The 18,863-nt window shown below is 36.5% G+C and overlaps 1 protein-coding gene across 1 annotated transcript; it reads left to right on the forward strand.

Annotated features, from left to right (window-relative positions):
- Window positions 1-3: 3 nt before the first annotated feature.
- Window positions 4-18,480, forward strand: AKAP11 (A-kinase anchoring protein 11; the record flags this gene model as incomplete). The annotated part of the gene is made up of 6 exons (XM_079721620.1): window positions 4-911; window positions 2,942-3,097; window positions 6,183-6,266; window positions 7,054-7,100; window positions 9,917-10,077; window positions 18,340-18,480. Coding segments are annotated over 6 exons (1,497 nt in total), but the record flags the coding sequence as incomplete, so codon positions are not given.
- Between the last annotated feature and the right edge of the window lie 383 nt (window positions 18,481-18,863).

Raw genomic sequence — 18,863 nt, forward strand, 5'->3', positions numbered from 1 at the left:
ACCAATGATGAACTGTTACTATTCTTAAGTAAAGAACACCAGCAAGGAGTAGATAAAAAAAGACAAAGTAAAATAAGTGGAGGTTACCTTCATAAAAACCCGACTTGTGAATGGACACGGGATACATGCAGAAATGAGTGCTTGGAACTGTATAGATTTTCAACCTCTCTCGCTCACAACATTACAAGAGATGTTAAAAAAGAGCTGACGGCATCTACAGTTGGCTTGCCAAAATCCTTAACAGATTCTTGCCTTTATGAAAAAAATGGATGCGATGAAGATGCCGAGTCTCACTTCGAGCCAGAATTTCCCACGTCTCTTCATCCTCCCTCACAAAATCACAGATTTTCCCACAGTACGGGCAGCTTGAGTGGGTGTAGTTATGGAGAGACTGTTGTTCAAGCTATAGAACAGTACGCTGACAAAGTAGTGGATGACGCTTTAGAGCTGAGTTCAGGATCTGCAGTCTTCCATGTGTCTGAGACCACAAAAGCGGCCGATAGGGTCACTTATGCAGAAAAGTTGTCACCTCTGGTAAGTCAGGCTTGCAGGTATTGTGACCGGAAAGAGATCCATGACTGCACTGGAAACTCATGTCCATGCTTTCCCAGACCAGATTCACTTGCTAGTAGTAAGCCAGTTTCTAATTTAGCTAATTCAAAATTTAGCAACGTCTACCAGAAATCTAGAATTTTTCATCTCGATGTCCCTCAAATTCACATTGATCTTGATAAGAAGACAGTGCTTGCTGAGAAGATAGTTGCGGAAGCAGTTGAAAAGGCAGAGAGAGAGCTGAGCAGTACCAGTTTGGCAGCTGATAGTGGGATCGGACAGGACGGTGTCATCTTTGCTGAAAGCCTCACTACTGAGATAATGACGTCGGCGATGAGGAATGTTGGTCAGGCCGTTAGGTAAGTTTCCGATTTCTTTCGGGTCTTAAGATGAAGGGAAAAGTTAACTTGATCATTTGTGTCTTAGGTCCTGTTCAGCAAGACATGATTATTTTTAATCCTAAATTAACAAAAAATATCCCCTATTACATTTGTGTATTGTTTTATAGCCTACCTGTTACTTTCATAGACACTGTCTCATTATCCCACAACAGCCCTTTGAGGGAAGGAAGGTATGAACCGTTTACTGAGCTGCAAGGTGTGGCTTAGCGTGGATAATCACCTTTTGCCCAAGTTTACAAAGCTGTGAAGTAGGTAAAGCTGAATCAGAGAATCAGCTGGAGAATTTTATACAGCAAATATTGAGTATCACCATGTTAATGTACTACTCTGAGATTAAATTTTTATTTATGTTCACAAAGGTAAGTTTTCTTAAAAAGAGTGTAATTTAACCAAACTGCTCTGAAGAAAGAAAAAATTCTCCAAATACTTCCACTCCTGCCATCACTCCTCTTGATAGGCCATCATCTAAGGGGACAGTTCTTTCTGATGGTCCTGCAGTGTTCTGCATTTCAGTAACCGTGTCTCGTGTTCAGCAATACTAACGCCTTAGTTAAAATACTCACTTTTAACCTTCTTTCTCCCTGGGAAAACATCAGGACCATCTTGTGTTATTAGTTTGTAGGATTATTTTTGTTAGTCTCACAGAAAGAAAATTTCTTGAGTTGAGGAGGAATTTAATTAAGCCACACGACAATGCCAGATATTTTAGTAGCTTTTGTTAAAGCCGTGAAAAGCACTGCCTCTTTTCTTGGTCATCTTAAAATAGGGAGATGCAGGGAGTTAGTGCTGGGGGTGGCAGTGGGCAGCAGCCGGTGGGGTGTGGTGCAGTTTTCAGTAGGTAGCAGGGAAGCTGCTCTGACATAGTAACATTTGAGCAAAGAGCCAAAGGTGGAGAGAGAATAAGGTAAGTGGGAATCAGGCGGAACAGGGTTCCAGGCAAAGGAGTCGGACTGCATGTTGGGGAAGCAGCAGAGAAGCTTGTGTGGCTAAAGCAAGGGAGCCAGGGAGAGTAGGAGACCAGTGGAGGTTATGAGAGGTTGTCACACCTGATGTATGTTATAAGGATTTGGACTCTTATTTTGATTGATGAGAAGCCACTAGAAGATTTTGACCAGAAGACCAGCATTTTCCCTCTTCATGTTTAAAAATGTGGGGCAAGATAGGGGTATGGGGTTAAGAGATACCAACTACTATGTGTAAAATAAGCAACAAGGATAAATTGTGCAGCACAGGGAAACAAATATAGCCATTATTTTGTAAAAGCTTTCAATGGAGTGTAATCTATAAAAATATTGAATCACTATGTTGTACACCTGAAACTAATTTAATGTTGTAAATCAACTATACTTCAATAAGAAATTAAAATATCACTTTAAACTGTTACTCCAGAATAAAATGTAGAAGGGACAAAAACAGTAATTGAACAGTGAATGACATTTCTTGTGAAGATGGACTAAAAATATAAATGTCTTTTCATTGAGAAAAAATGAGAGAGGTTATGATCCAAGCTCAAAATCTTGAAGAGATTTGGCTAGTTTGATTATAGGCTTGACAGTACTAGAATTCCTTGAACTACTTTTTTTTGTTCTTAAATTAAGCCAGAAAAGGGGTAATTTTTGGTACAAATAAAATTTACAAAAACTTAGGAATTTGTGCTCCTTCATAGAGGTCCCAGTTGAAAATATGAACTGCTTTAAAGAGAATTTAAATAAATGGTACGCTTGGGATGGATCCATAATAGATGAACAAGGTGAGTTAGGGATGTTGTGTAGGTGCCTCACCTAAGTTTGAAGTTAGTATGTTCTCCTGCCAAGTCTCGTTATTAGCAGACACAAACCAAGGGTTAGATGGACCACTGGTCTAGCTCTGAATATCACTTCTTGTTTTTGTCATCTTTATCATCAAATGGATAGTCCTATAATTCAGAATCTGATGCTTTTGGACTTTCTTTCTTTCTTTCTTCCTTCCTTTTTTTTTTTTTTTTCCAGTCCAAAAGAAATAGAAGACTTTCAGTCAACTGAGTCTTTTGGTAGCCAGCAGATGAATCTCAGTATTGGTGATGACAGCACTGGTAGCTGGTCCAATTTAAGTTTTGAAGATGAACACCAGGATGAAAGCAGTAGTTTTCATCATCTAAGTGAAAGGTGACTATGATTTTGCATGTAATTGCATAGTTCAGGTACTCAGACCTCAGAAGTAAGCTATAAATTTACATTGAGTTTGATACTAAAATTCGGAATTTGAAAATCTGTTATTTTCAAAGTGTGTTTTATTGTTCACAATATATTTCTAATGGTTTTGACATTTATTAAATACAATAACTAGCTGAACTAATTTTCTTTGAATGTGCCAATAGTTGATATGAAAAATACTTCATACATTTGATTCTATACCCTTTAAGCTTTACTTGGACTTCTCATGAATTTTTGAGGAAAACATTTTCTTTCTCACTTTAAAGAGAGTACTTTTTTTTTTTTTCTCTAAAGGATAAGAAAAAGAACAGTTATCTGTAAAAGGCATCGAAATGGCCCTGTAATTTTCTTGACATGAAAGTAGTATACTTCGGAGGGAAGGATTCCTTACTTGTCCTTTCAGGAACACTGTAACTTGAGCAATTTATACTTGAATGACTGAACATACATAAACTCATTATAAAAACATGGTTTTGTACAGCAGAAGTCACTTCATATATCATTTTCTCAGTTAACTTTGTTCATTAAAATAGTTTTGCAATATTTTATTAATTATAACAGTTGATTCTTATATTCTTAACTCTGTAAAGGCCTAAATGGCTTTTCACCTGTTAGAACAGCAGAGAAGCTGCTTAACTCTGTTAAGGCCTAAACGGCTTTTCACCTGTTAGAACACATCATCTCAGAGTATTTTGTTTGATGCTTGGATTAACCAGTAAGTATTAATATTTTTATGAAGTATCTATTTTGTCATAATTTCTTAAAATGTGACGTAAACCACCAGTATTTTACAAAATCTAAATCCAAAAAGGCAGTCTTTAAAACTGGTAGCAGGAAGTGGGGGTAATGTCACAGATCATCATTTGGCCCTTTCCATAACTTTAGAGTAGAATATTAAACACTTAAATTCTTCTCTCATCTTTGAGAAGCAGGCTTCAGAATTTCAGTTGGGGGTTGACATTGTTGCTTACAGAATCCTGGTGTTAAAGTGGGAGAACAAGGGTTAGAGGCTAGTGGCATTAAGAGGACTGTAGCTGGTTGAATGACTTGATATGGAAAGTTATCTAATTCGATGAAGAGAGGGAGACGCCTACCAAGGTCTGTCCTTGGTTCTTCCCCTTCAGCATTATTTTATTAGTGATGTAGAACACTTAGTATTTGTGAGTGACTCAAAACAAAGATGAAAAGGTAATCCCATTAACGGAACCAAGGTTCAAAAAGACCACATCAGGCTGAGGCTAAACTAATAATGTTTAACATAGGTAAATGCATTTAGGTTCAGAAAATTAATTATTTGAATTCAGGATGGGGAAAACCTGACTTGATAGCCTTTTGTCAGAAAAATACCTGTGGTTTTAATTGACTATAGAATTAATAAGAACTAATGATGCTGTGTGGCCTCAAGGTTCAGGAACAAAGAAAAACTTAGTGGGGCTCATCCAGGGTTGGTGGTGTGCTTGCCTCCCAGAGATTGAGATTCCCTGGGTCATTGGAGGGTCCCAAGATTCTGCAGGCTTGCTAAGTCCCTCAGATTATTTGAAAGCAAGTGATTTAGAGACCACACTTAAGATTCAGAGAACACACTTAAGATACATGGCTTTAGTGTGGAAATGGGTAAGAATTTTAATTTTGTAATTGTTTTCTGTGCTTAGATAACCATTCTATTAATAGAAGTAAATATGCTGTTTGAGATCATTAATTTTCTCTTTCTCTTCGGCTCACAGCTGTCTATCCATTCTGTATTTCCATATTTTCTCATTTTTGGTTTGTCTGGCAACAGACTACATGGGCAAAAACTCTGGTTGGTTTAATGGTTTTATAATAGATCTATATTTGTTTGAACATAATGTCAAAAAGACACTGATCAGTTTTAACTTTTATTCTGTAATGCATTATGGTTTGTGACAGTTTGATAGTGCTAGAGTTAATATGGATATGTTAATTATTGAGATGGCCTGGAAACTATTTAGAACTTTTAAATAATCATCCCCTTTTTTGGTAACCTTGTCAACATTTACTGATGCATGAAAGATGATTTTATGTTAATTCATTTTTTAGAACCAAAATTTTGGTTTGTGTGAATATTAATTTTTATAATTGTCTAGCCTAATATGGGGAAATATAGCTGCTTATCACTGCAAACTAATGTGTGCTTACTAATTATTTTAATGATTAGAATTTTTTAAAATTGCATGTTTAGATTTTAATCTGAAAAACTGTATTTAGTTTTGTTTCTGAACGCAGTTGCTTTTTGTGTTGTATCGCTTTGCCGCCCTTGTAGAATGTAGTTGCTTTCTTCTTTTGATTAGGTAGCGTGAGAAGGTATCTGTGCGGCGTCAGTGACTGGCTGATCAGACAAGTTTAATGCTTGATTATACCTTGGTTATTCAATATTCTGAAGAAAATGTATATTATTTGCCACCTACTGAATTATACATAATTAATGAGATGAAGGTAATTAACATAATAAGAGTATTTTAAAATCAGAAGACAGCTTTTCTCCCAGTAGTTAGAAAAGGTCTATTTGGGACTGTGTTTTGGTGTCTGCCATCCCATCCCTTTCCCCATCCTCCACCACCACCCTGGCCCATCACTGTTTGCACTATCTAAACACTTGAGAAAATGTTAACCTGTGGTTTTTTTGTTTTTAAACTTTATCCAAACTGAAGAGCATTGGCTTTCAACAAATTATATCCTAAGCTTTGCCATAGACAGTAATTTCATTGTGAAACTTCTTAGTTCATGCATTCATTTACTGTCCTAAAAGTCATTGTCTTAATCTGTAAAATAAATACACATTTAGAATAATTTTCATGAACTTTTGAGGACAAGTAAGAAAACTCCCAAATCTCTGAAACTGTCAAATACCTTGTACAGTAGCAGCGATGGTCTTTACGTAACTCCACAGATGCTGCACCCACTGTGGCAGCTTCAGAACGTCCGCAGTTGCCACTGACGCATGCTGTTCCAAGGAAAACCAGGGTCATCTTTACCATTCATTTGCTAGTTCAGCTCTGTTCTTTTCTTCCTCTGGCAGTAATGGTAACAGCAGTAGCTGGAGCAGTCTTGCTTTAGAAGGAGATTTGTATGAGGACAATTTATCCTTTCCAACATCAGACAGGTTGGTCCAGTCCAGAAACCTAAACACTGATGAGTCTTTCACCACTAATGCATGATGTCATATTCTTTAAAAAATGTGGGTTACAGTGCCAATGTGTATCAACCTGCTTTTCTCCTATATTTTGACATGATTCTGCTTGATAAATTTACATCTAATGAAAAAATTCAACTATGCTAAGATGTGACTGACATCTAATTGCAAAATGTGTTAATTCTATGCATGTGTTGCACTGCTTGCTATTTTTCATTCTACCAGTTACTGTTTCATTAAAAAGAGCTTGCTTCCTACAGGATTTCTGTTGTTTTGTTTGGTTTTTTGTTTTTGTTTGCAGTTTTATTTATAAGAAAGGTATAGAAAAAAATGTGTTTTTACTATGTTAAAAAATATACAAATGGCATCAGAAGAAGCATTAATAATTATACATGGCATTCTGCAATATTCAGATGCTGTGTTATCTAAAACCAAATTAGAATATTTTGGCTTTAAATTATTTTAAATTACATTTTATTATGTAATTACTTGACACTGTATAGATATCATGGTCAGGTAGAACTTCTCAGTTATTGATAACTTACCTTTAGGCATCATTTGCAATTGAGATTTTAACATGAAATGGTGTGAGAAGCAAAGCTTCCTTTTTATTGTCATCTCTCCCCTTTTTAAATAACATATGTAATATTGTATCATTCATTTTTTACCACGTTTTAAGAATTGGCTTTAGTACCATTATTAATTAAAGCTTTTTTTTTTTTTTTTTTTAACTGCTTCTGCTACTTCATTCGATAAGTGATGGGCCAGATGATAAAGATGAAGAGCATGAGGATGATGTAGAAGGTAACTCACTGACAATTTGTTTTTCCAAAGTGTTTGCATGTTTTTTTATAAGGTTCTTTAGAGAAGTCTTTAATGTTTGTGTTTGTACATTTTCATCAGAGAGGTGCTGGGTTGTTACAAATCAGGGTTTTTACATTACAAACCAGGGTATTCTTTTTTGTTTTGTTTTGTTTAAATTCATTGACTTATTTGCTATAAGATTTTACTAGACTTGGAATACTAAGCAATACAGACATACAAAAATAAAAGACATTTATAATAACCTATATAAAGTCAGATTAAATGGGAAATACTAACTGAAGACTTTTAATAATAACTGAGAAAAAATCATTTTACATTTCACAGTGGTATTTTTTCCCTTCCCTTTTGGTTATTAATGTCTTTTGGGATCCCTTCAATACAATTTTTTTTTTTTTTTTTGCGGTACGCAGGCCTCTCACTGCTGTGGCCTCTCCCGTTGCGGAGCACAGGCTCCGGACGCGCAGGCTCAGCGGCCATGGCTCACAGGCCCAGCCGCTCCGCGGCACGTGGGATCTTCCAGGGCCGGGGCACGAACCTGCGTCCCCTGCATCGGCAGGCGGACTCTCAACCACTGTACCACCAGGGAAGCCCCCTTCAATACAATATTATTCATTTAAACTATTCAATGTAACTTGAAATAATATTTGTTAGAACAAACTTTGATTTATTTTTAAATTGTTTTCCATTAAAATTACAAAAGTTTGTAACTAGAGTAGACCCAAGAGAAGTTCTTGTCCAAATTTCTTATTGTACAGATAATAAAATAAAGGAATTGAAAGATGAAGAAATATTCCAAATCAAGGTATTCTTGACTAATCCAACCAGTGTCAGATCCTTTGCCGAGCAGTTTGTGTTATTTGATTGCTAAACTAAGGAAGTACTCATCAGTGTAAAGACCGAACTACTTTAAAAGAATTATTCAATTATTTGAGAGAGAAATTCATGATAATCTCTTCATATAATTATCTTTTTCAAAATATAAAATTCTTACATTATGAGATATAATTTATTATCATATTACATGTCAGTTTGTTTTGCTGTCAACCTTACATAAATCAATAAGTAAAAATAAAAAAGATATTTTAAAATCGATTCTTCCTTCCCTCAATTCCAGTCTTACACTCACACATATATTTGAAGAAAATATTCGTTTCTTCCTTTAATGAACATGGTTTCAAAGATATAAATACTAGATACCATTGGTCACAGGCTGTTCAGTATTTTTTTTGTAACTAGTTATAAACTGTGAGGTTAATTATATGTAGATATGTCATTACTCAGCTTTAGAGATTATAGTCATCTCTCATTATATAGAAAATTGTAGCTAACTTTCAAATTTGTTAAATTAGAAATTGGTAAATTAGGAGATGGGTTGATGTATATTTATAAATGATTCAAAATTATGGAAATCCTAAGGCAAAAAACTTCATTTTTTTGTTATTGTTTGTAATTGCAGGATGTCAGTTCTTTCTCTTTTCGCTAGGGTTGAGTAATCTCTACAAAGACAAGTCATTCTTAGGCCAGGCAACCAGGAACACTGAACTGAGAAATCCAATGGTACAGAGAACACTTCAACCCCATGACCTCTGCAGAATTTACAGAATGGCCCAAAGACTGTCTGGTACCGTCGTCTACCAGACCCATTTTTGACTGAAAGAGGGGAGAGAGGAGGGAAATGATAATACATTTATGCTAAGAGAATAGTGTGGACCAATTTTTTTAAATGAAAAATTTTGGGGGTCAGTATGAATCCTAAAAATGATTAATAGTGGTCTAGAATGCCCTGCAAACTGTAAAAAAAGAATCAGGGACATTCACCAACAAATGTCCATTGCTGGTGCAAATTGGTGCCATGTCTGCCAGCATGCCCCACGGCTGGCCTCTTGTGTGGGAGGCCTACCACTAAGCAGCAGTGTTAAACACACGATACTGGTCCATGGGCATTAGTTTTATAGTCAACAAGGATTCATCTTCTTTATGTTGAAATCATAATTTTCATTAAAAAATAAACTTGAGAACAGTGTCTTATTTATAATAGGGGTGTACCAGAAAATTCCCTGGTTTAGCTTTTGGGAGGTAAGTGGTTGCATGTGACTTTTTTTTTTTTTTCATATTTTGCCTAAAGAGTGAAGTGATTAAGAGCATGGAGCCAGACCGCCTGTGTTTATTTCCTGGCTCAGCCATTTCTGGCTGTGAGACTCTGGATCTCTCTCTGCCTCAGATTCCTCACCTGTAAAATGAGATGATAGCAGTTCCCTCCTCACAGGGTGCTTGTGAGGATTAAAGGAGTTTGTATATGTAAAGAGATTAAAACAATACTTAGGATGTAATATGTGCAATACAAGTGTCACTGCTGCTGCTTTTTCTCTTAGTTCAGAAAGCTTTCTTAAAGTCCATTTAATATATTTATTTGAGGTTTTTATTTGTGTTTTATTTATATTTTGATTGTAATTGTAGCATTTTACTTTTTTCTTTTTTTTTGGCTTTACCTATAGATTATATTTTGACACAAATTATGGTATTTGTGAATTGGCTCTTGAATTCAATACCTCAGAATAGAGTTCTGCATTTGTGCTGTCACAAATGATCAAAGCTGTTCCTTTGTTTTAGTATTATTTTGCATTTTCAAAGTAATGCTTTAGTTGATGTTATGGTACAATTAAGAAAAGATGAATTTTTTTCCAGGATTCCTTGGAATCTTAACAAATGGAAAATGCTTTTATGTCCTTGGAAAGCAGAGCACTGAGAGTTGAATTGATGAGTTTCACTTCATATCGTTTCAATTTAAATATTAGGTTCAGAGCAAGATGGAAATACTCTGCTAATTACGAATGTTGACACGGAGCCATGCACAGTAGACCCCCAGCTAAGGATTATTCTTCAGTGGCTCGTTGCCTCTGAGGCCGAAGTTGCAGAACTTTATTTTCATGACTCTGCAAAGAAGGAGTTTATACAAGTAAGTACCTACCTTATTAGGATGGTTGTGAGGACACGATATATGATGTTCTGTGTCACATGGTTGATAGAAAGTGGGTAAATGCTCAGGTAATAGAGTCCAGTGGTTGGGCTCAGGTATCAGCTCTGCCACTCTCTAGCAGTGTAACCTTGGGTAAGTTCACCAGTCTCAGTTTCTTTATCTGTACCGTGGAAATGAGTATAGAATTTACCTTGCAGAGGTTTGTGAGGATTAAATAAAATACTGTAAAAAAAAATGCTTAATCTACTGCCTGGCACATCCAAAATTTTCAGTTAGGTGCCTTTAATAAGCATTTCATGAGTTTCCTGTCTTATCGATTGGATGGACCTATGACTTCTGGTCAAATGCACTGGAAAGAAGGAAATCAATCATAAAGAACTTGGGGGAAATAAGAGATTTACAAAATTATAGTTATTTCTGGGCAAGTGATAGTGTTTGTGGAAATAAACCATGGCAAGGATGAGTCATATGACTTACGGTCTTTACACTCTGTAATGCTTGGGTCACTGATGTAGAACTGAATGAATCAATCCGTATTAGAAATAGGGTCTTACTGGCAGCAGAAGTTCTGGGAAGTACACCTTGGTGTGACCCCTCCCAGAGTCCACCATTAGCCCCACCAAAGAGCCCGGGTAGGCTCCAGTGTTGGGTCGCCTCAGGCCAGACAACCAACAGGGAGGGAACCCAACCCCAACCATCATCAGACAAGCGGATTAAAGTTTTACCGAGCTCTGACCACCAGAGCAACAGCCAGCTCTACCCACCACCAGTCCCTCCCATCAGGAAACCTGCACAAGCCTCTTAGATAGCCTCATCCACCAGAGGGCAGACAGGAGAAGAACTACAGTTCTGCAGCCTGTGGAACAAAAACCACATTCACAGAAAGATAGACAAGATGAAAAGGCAGAGGGCTATATACGAGATGAAGGAACAAGACAAAACCCCAGAAAAACAACTAAATGAAGTGGAGATAGGCAACCTTCCAGAAAAAGAATCCAGAATAATGATAGTGAAGATGATCCAGGACCTCGGAAAAAGAATGGAGGCAGAGATCGAGAAGATGCAAGATATGTTTTAAAAAGATCTAGAAGAATTAAAGAACAAACAGAGATGAACAATACAATAACTGAAATGAAAACTAACACTGGAAGGAACCAATAGCAGAATAACTGGTAAGAACTGGTAATAACAGAAGAACAGGTAAGTGACCTGGAAGACAGAATGGTGGAATTCACTGCTGCGGAACAAAATAAAGAAAAAAGAATGAAAAGAAATGAAGACAGCCTAAGAGACCTCTGGGAAAACATTAAAAGCAACAGCATTCACATTATAGGGGTCCCAGAAGGAGAAGAGAGAAAGGATCCGAGAAAATACTTGAAGAGATTATAGTCAAAAACTTCCCCAACATGGGAAAGGAAATAGCCACCCAAGTCCGGGGAATGCAGAGAATCCCATACAGGATAAACCCAAGGAGAAACACACCAAAACACATAGTCATCAAATTGGCAAAAATTAAAGGCAAAGAAAAATTACTGAAAGCAGCAAGGGAAAAACGACAAATAACATACAAGGGAACTCCCATAAGATTAACAGCTGATTTCTCAGCAGAAACTCTACAAGCCAGAAGGGAGTGGCATGATATACTTAAAAGTGATGAAAGGGAAGAACCTACAACCAAGATTACTCTACCCGGCAAGGATCTCATTCAGATTCGAAGGAGAAATCAAAAGCTTTGCAGACAAGCAAAAGCTAAGAGAATTCAGCACCACGAAACCAGCTCTACAACAAATGCTAAAGGAATTTCTCTAAGTGGGAAACACAAGAGAAGGAAAGGACCTACAAAAACAAACCCAAAACAATTAAGAAAATGGTAATAGGAACATACATATAGATAATTACCTTAAACGTGAGCGGATTAAATGCTCCAACCAAAAGACACAGGCTCACTGAATGGATACAAAAACAAGACCCATATATATGCTGTCTACAAGAGACCCACTTGAGACCTAGGGACACATACAGACAGAAAGTGAGGGGATGGAAAAAGATATTCCATGCAAATGGAAATCAAAAGAAAGCTGGAGTAGCAATACTCAGTATCAGATAAAATAGACTTTAAAATAAAGAATGTTACAACAGACAAGGAAGGACACTATGTAATGATCAAGGGATCAATCCAAGAAGAAGATATAACAATTATAAATATATATGCACCCAACATAGGGGCACCTCAATACATAAGGCAACTGCTAACAGCTCTAAAAGAGGAAATCGACAGTAACACAATAATAGTGGGGGACTTTAATACCTCACTTACACCAATGGACAGATCATCCAAACAAAATTAATAAGGAAATACAAGCTTTAAATGACACAATAGACCAGATTTAATTGATATTTACAGGACATTTCATCCAAAAACAGCAGATTACACTTTTTTCTCAAGTGCACATGGAACATTCTCCAGGATAGATCACATCTTGGGTCACAAGTCAAGCCTCAGTACATTTAAGAAAATGGATTTCATATCAAGCATCTTTTCTGACCACAATGCTATGAGATTAGAAATCAATTCCAGGGAAAAAAACGTAAATAACACAAACACATGGAGGCTAAACAATATCTTAGTTACTAAATAACCAAGAGATCACTGAAGAAATCAAAGAGGAAATGAAAAATACCTGGAGACAAACGACAATGAAAACATGATGATCCAAAACCTATGGGATGCAGCAAAAGCAGTTCTAAGATGGAAGTTTATAGCTATACAAGCCTACTTCACAAAACAAGAAAAATCTCAAACAATCTAACGTTTCACCTAAAGGAACTAGAGAAAGAAGAACAAACAAAACCCAAAGTTAGCAGAAGGAAAGAAATCATAAAGATCAGAGCAGAAATAAATGAAATAAAAACAAAGAAAACAATAGCAAAGATCAGTAAAACTAAAAGCTCGTTCTTTGAGAAGATAAACAAAATTGATAAACCATTAGCCAGACTCATCAAGAAAAAGAGGGAGAGAACTCAATAAAATTAGAAACAAAAAAGGAGAAGTTACAACAGACACTGCAGAAATACAAAGCATCCTAAGAGACTACTACAAGCAACTCTATTCCAATAACATGGACAACCTGGAAGAAATGGACAAATTCTAAGACTGAACCAGGAAGAAATAGAAAATATGAATAGACCAATTACAAGTAATGAAATTGAAACTGTGATTAAAAATCTTCCAACAAACAAAAGTCCAGGACCAGATGGCTTCACAGGTGAATTCTATCAAACATTTAGAGAAGAGCTAATACCAATCCTTCTCAAACGCCTCCAAAATGCAGCAGAGGGAGGAACACTCCTAAACTCATTCTATGAGGCCACCATCACCCTGATACCAAAACCAGACACAGATACTACAAAAAAAAGAAAATTGCAGACCAATATCATTGATGAATATAGATGCAAAAATCCTCAACAACATACTAGCAAACAGAATCCAACAACACATTAAAAGGATCATACACCATGATCAAGTGGGATTTATCCCAGGGATGCAAGGATTCTTCAATATATGCAAATCAATCAATGTGATACACCATATTAACAAATTGAAGAATAAAAACCATATCATCATCTCAGTGCAGATGCAGAAAAAGCTTTTGATGAAATTCAACACCCATTTATGATAAAAACTCTCCAGAAAGTGGGCATAGAGGGAACCTACTTCAACACAATAAAGGCCATATACGACAAACCCACAGCAAACATCATTCTCAATGGTGAAAAACTGAAAGCATTTCCTCTAAGATCAGGAATAAGACAAGGATGTCCGCTCTCACCACTTTTACTCAACATAGTTTTGGAAGTCCTAGCCATGGCAGTCAGGGAAGGAAAAAGGAATACAAATTGGAAAAGAAGAAGTAAAACTGTCACTGTTTGCAGATGATATGACACTATAAATAGAGAATCCTAAACGTGCCACCAGAAAACTACTAGAGCTAATCAGTGAATTTGGTAAAGTTGCAAGATACAAAATGCACAGAAATCTCTTGCATTCCTATACACTAATGATGAAAAATCTGAAAGAGAAATTAAGGAAACACTCTCATTTACCACTGCAACAAAAAGAATAAAATACCTAGGAATAAACCTACCTAGGGAGACAAAAGACCTGTATGCAGAAAACTATAAGACACTGATGAAAGAAAGATGATACCAACAGATGGAGAGATATACCATGTTCTTGGATTGGAAGAATCAATATTTTGAAAATGACTGTACTAACCAAAGCAATCTACAGTTTCAATGTAATCCCTATCAAATTACCAATGGTATTTTTTTTTACAGAACTAGAACAACAAATCTTAAAATTTGTATGGAGACACAAAAGCCCCAGAATAGCCAAAGCAGTCTTGAGGGATAAAAACGGAGCTGGAGGAATCAGACTACCTGACTTCAGACTATACTACAAAGCTACAGTAATCAAGACAATATGGTACTGGCCCCAAAACAGAAATATAGATCAATGGAACAGGATAGAAAGCCCAGAGATAAACCCGTGAACCTACGGTCAACTAATCTATGACAAAGGAGGCAAAGATATACAATGGAGAAAAGACAGCCGCTTCAATAAGTGGTGCTGGGAAAACTGGACAGCTCCATGTAAAAGAATGAAATTAGAACACTCCCTAACACCATACACAAAAATAAACTCAAAATGGATTAGAGACCTAAATGTAAGACTGGGCACTATAAAACTCTTAGAGGAAAACATAGGAAGAACACTCTTTGACATAAATCACAGCAAGATCTTTTCTGTTCCACCTCCTAGAGCAATGGAAATAAAAACAAAAATAAATGGGACTTAATGAACTTTAAAAGCTTTTGCACAGCAAAGGAAACCATAAACAAGACCAAAAGACAACCCTCAGCATGGGAGAAAATATTTGCAAACGAATCAACGGACAAAGGATTAATCTCCAAAATATATAAACAGCTCATTCAGCTCAATATTAAAAAAACAACCCAGTCTAAAAATGGGCAGAAGACCTAAATAGACATTTCTCCAAAGCAGACATACAGATGGCCAAGAAGCATATGAAAAGCTGCTCATTATCACTAATTATTAGAGAAATACAAATCCAAACTACAATGAGGTATCACCTCACACCAGTTAGAATGGGCATCATCAGAAAATCTACAAACAACAAATGCTGGAGAGGGTGTGGAGAAAAGGGAACCCTCTTGCACTGTTGGTGGGAATGTAAATTGATACAGCCACTATGGAGAACAGTATGGAGGTTCCTTAAAGACCTAAAAATAGTATTACCATATGACCCAGCAGTCCTGCTACTGAGCACATACCCAGAGAAAACCATAATTCAGAAAGACACATGCACCCCAGTGTTCATTGCAGCACTATTTACAATAGCCAGGTCATGGAAGCAACCTAAATGTCCATCGGCAGACGAATGGATAAAGAAGATATGGTACGTATATAGAATGGAATATTACTCAGCCATGAAAAGGAACGAAATTGGGTCATTTGTAGTGACGTGGATGGATCTAGAGACTGTCATACAGAGTGAAGTAAGTCAGAAAGAGCAAAACAAATATCGTATATTAACGCATATATGTGGAACCTAGAAAATGGTACAGATGAACCAGTTTGCAGAGCAGAAATTGATACACAGATGTAGAGAACAAATGTATGGACACCAAGTGGGGAAAGCAGTGGGGGGGGGGTTGGGGGGGTGGGATGAATTGGGAGATTGGGATTGATATGTATACACTGATGTATATAAAATTGATGACTAATAAGAAAATAAATTTTTTTAAAAATAAGCATTTCATGTATTCATATGAAAAGATAAGAGTTATTCTTTGTATTTAATTGCTTCATAATTGTGCCTAGTAATTAGTGTGTCTCTTCAGTTAATCCAGTTTCATTAGTATGAGAAGCTGGCATAAGCAAAAGCCAGTAAACCTTTAAACATTTAATAAGGGACAATAGTTCACTTTGAGCATTTAATAGGGTTCTAATAATAGAACATTCAGGTTCGTTGCACTAATAGGATATTTTTATTGATAACTTACTGTGTGCCAAGTACCTTATGTTTTTATATAAATTTATATATTTATTTATTTTTGGCTGTGTTGGGTCTTTGTTGCTGTGCACGGGCTTTCTCTAGTTGCAGCGAGCAGGAGCTACTCTTTGTTGTGGTGCGCGGGCTTCTTGTTGCGGAGCATGGGCCTAAGTCACGTGGGCGTCAGTAGTTGCGGTGCGCGGGCTCGGTAGTTGTGGCTCACGGGCTCTAGAGCACAGGCTCAGTAGTTGTGGCACATGGGCTTAGTTGTTCTGCGGGATGTGGGATCTTCCCAGATCAGGGATCAAACCCATGTCCCCTGCATTGGCAGGTGAATTCTTAATCAGTGTGCCACCAGGGAAGTCCCCAACTACCTTATCAGTCAAGATTTTTAGTTTACAGTCTTAAGGTTTTTGTCCAAGAATTTTCCTTATCAGAACTTTGGTTTAATCTTACTATGTAATATAGAGTAGTCCAAAGAATAACCAATGTAAGATGATCAATAATAACAAAAAAGGAAGAATCAAGTTACTCTTGATTCCTGGTTTAGAACTTACAAAGATACTGTTGAAAGAAGTATGTGAAAAAGGTATTATGTAAAATCTTTTTTTTGTATTTTGTTGTCTTTATTTATACTTCTTGGATTTTTCCAGTATAGGTTTCTGTTTTGAGGTAGAAGGAGAAAATAAGACAGAAAGGGTTGCTCAGGACGTGAATTGTGAAGGAGAAAGAATGGGTAGGGAAAGTATTAGAACTGACCTTAGGGAGGCAAACATTTTCAAGTCATTTAGTCTTGGATAAACTGAGGGCTAAGGAAGTCCTTAGGCAGAGCTGAGTGTAATGGTGCTGGGGTAAGGGAACCTCATCCCCACGTAACCTAAGAAAACATTCTTGAAGTTCCTCAAAAGTTAAACACAGCATTATCATATGACCCAGCAGTTCTACTCCCAGGTATATACCCAAGAGGAATGAAAACATATGTCCATGGCAATGTTATAATAGGCCAAAAGTGGAAATATCCTAAATGTCCATTAACCGATGAATGGATGAATAAAATGTGGAATATCCATGCAGTGGAATATTATCTGTCAGTAAAAAGGAATGAAGTAGAGACATGCTGTACCATGGAGGAAACTTGAAATCATTATGCTAAATGAAAGAAGCCAGGTCACAGAAGACCATATATTTTATGATTCCATTAAAGTGAAATGGCCAAAATAGGCAAGTCTATCGACTGAAAGTAGATTAGTGATTGTCTAGAGTTGAGGGGGTTTGGAGGAGTGGGGAGTGATGATTAACAGGTAGGGCTTTTTTTTGGTGTGATAAAAGTGTCCTAATATTGATTGTGGTGATGTTGCATTCAACTCTGTGAATATAATGAAAACCATTGACTGGTATATTTTAAATGGGTGATTGTATGGTATGTTAATTATATTGCAGTAAAGCTATTTTTAAAAAGGTTAAGCATATTTGTATTACAAAAAATTAGTTTTTACAGAACTAAGTAGAAAAAAGATGAGTGAAGACATGTTCTGATTGGTGGTGATAGTTTAATTAAACGTGCATTTATTTACTTTAAAAAAATTGGGCTATAATTGATAGATAGCATCGTATTAGTTTCAGGTGTACAACATAATTATTCGATATTGGTATATATTGCAAAATGATCACCACAATATTTAATATTTATTTACTTTTTTGGTTTTTTTTTTTTTTTAAACATTAACATTTCTTAACTTAGCCATGTTTCCGTTGAGGCTAGAGTGCATATTCCAGGGAAAACACACTATGTGTTGTGGAAGGAAAATCCACATCCTTTTATTAAACTTGACATTGTCTTTATTATTTTATGTTCCTAATTGATGGTATGGCAGATGTATTTAGTTAGGTTAAGAATTTCCTGTAGAAATGTAGCCTCTATACGCCCACACAGAGGGCGTATATCTGCTGGGTGAGGTTTCTGGGATTCTGGCTCCAGCAATCCCAAAGTGTCATTCTGTGGAGGAGAGTACTTATAAAAGCCAGGAAGGAAAAATGTTTAATTTGTGTACAGAGTGGTGGTTTAGGGGAGAAGACCTTGTTCCAACTGGCAAACAGTATTTTACTGCGAACACCAGGATTCTTAGTTTTATCTGATGTTTGACTTACCTTTCTTTCTTACTAGCTTTCAAAACGATTACAAGAAAAAGGCTGGAAAGTGGGAGACCTCCTGCAGGCTGTGCTTAAATACTATGAGGAGATGGAGAAGACGTCCAGCAATGAGAGATCTGAGTCCCTGTTTGATTGGCTCTTGGAAAATGCATAGAACAAACTCCAAACCAGTATATTTTATTATTTGTTTTGAGAGAGGAAGGAACAGATAAAGATGCATAGGGTAAAATTTGAATAGTGAATATTAACATTTAAAGTGAAATGGGAGGAAGGTAAATATAGCTTTTTAAGTGCGTTGTGTCATCACATGGTATATATAGTTCAAACTTTTGTAATCTCTCAGATATTATCTTCGTTTATTCTTCTATACATATGTGTAGTGTGTTAAGACCCTAAGAACATGTATTTGAAGGCTTTCAGGGACATTCACTGACAGCATTCTTTTTGCATCCAAATAGTGCTGCTAGAAATTGCACTGAGGTGGCTGAGGGTGGGTGACAGGGATAGGGAGTTATATTTTGCTCCTTTGCAAGCAAA

Source organism: Hyperoodon ampullatus, assembly GCF_949752795.1.
Source record: "Hyperoodon ampullatus genome assembly, chromosome: 16".
NCBI lineage: Eukaryota > Metazoa > Chordata > Mammalia > Artiodactyla > Ziphiidae > Hyperoodon > Hyperoodon ampullatus.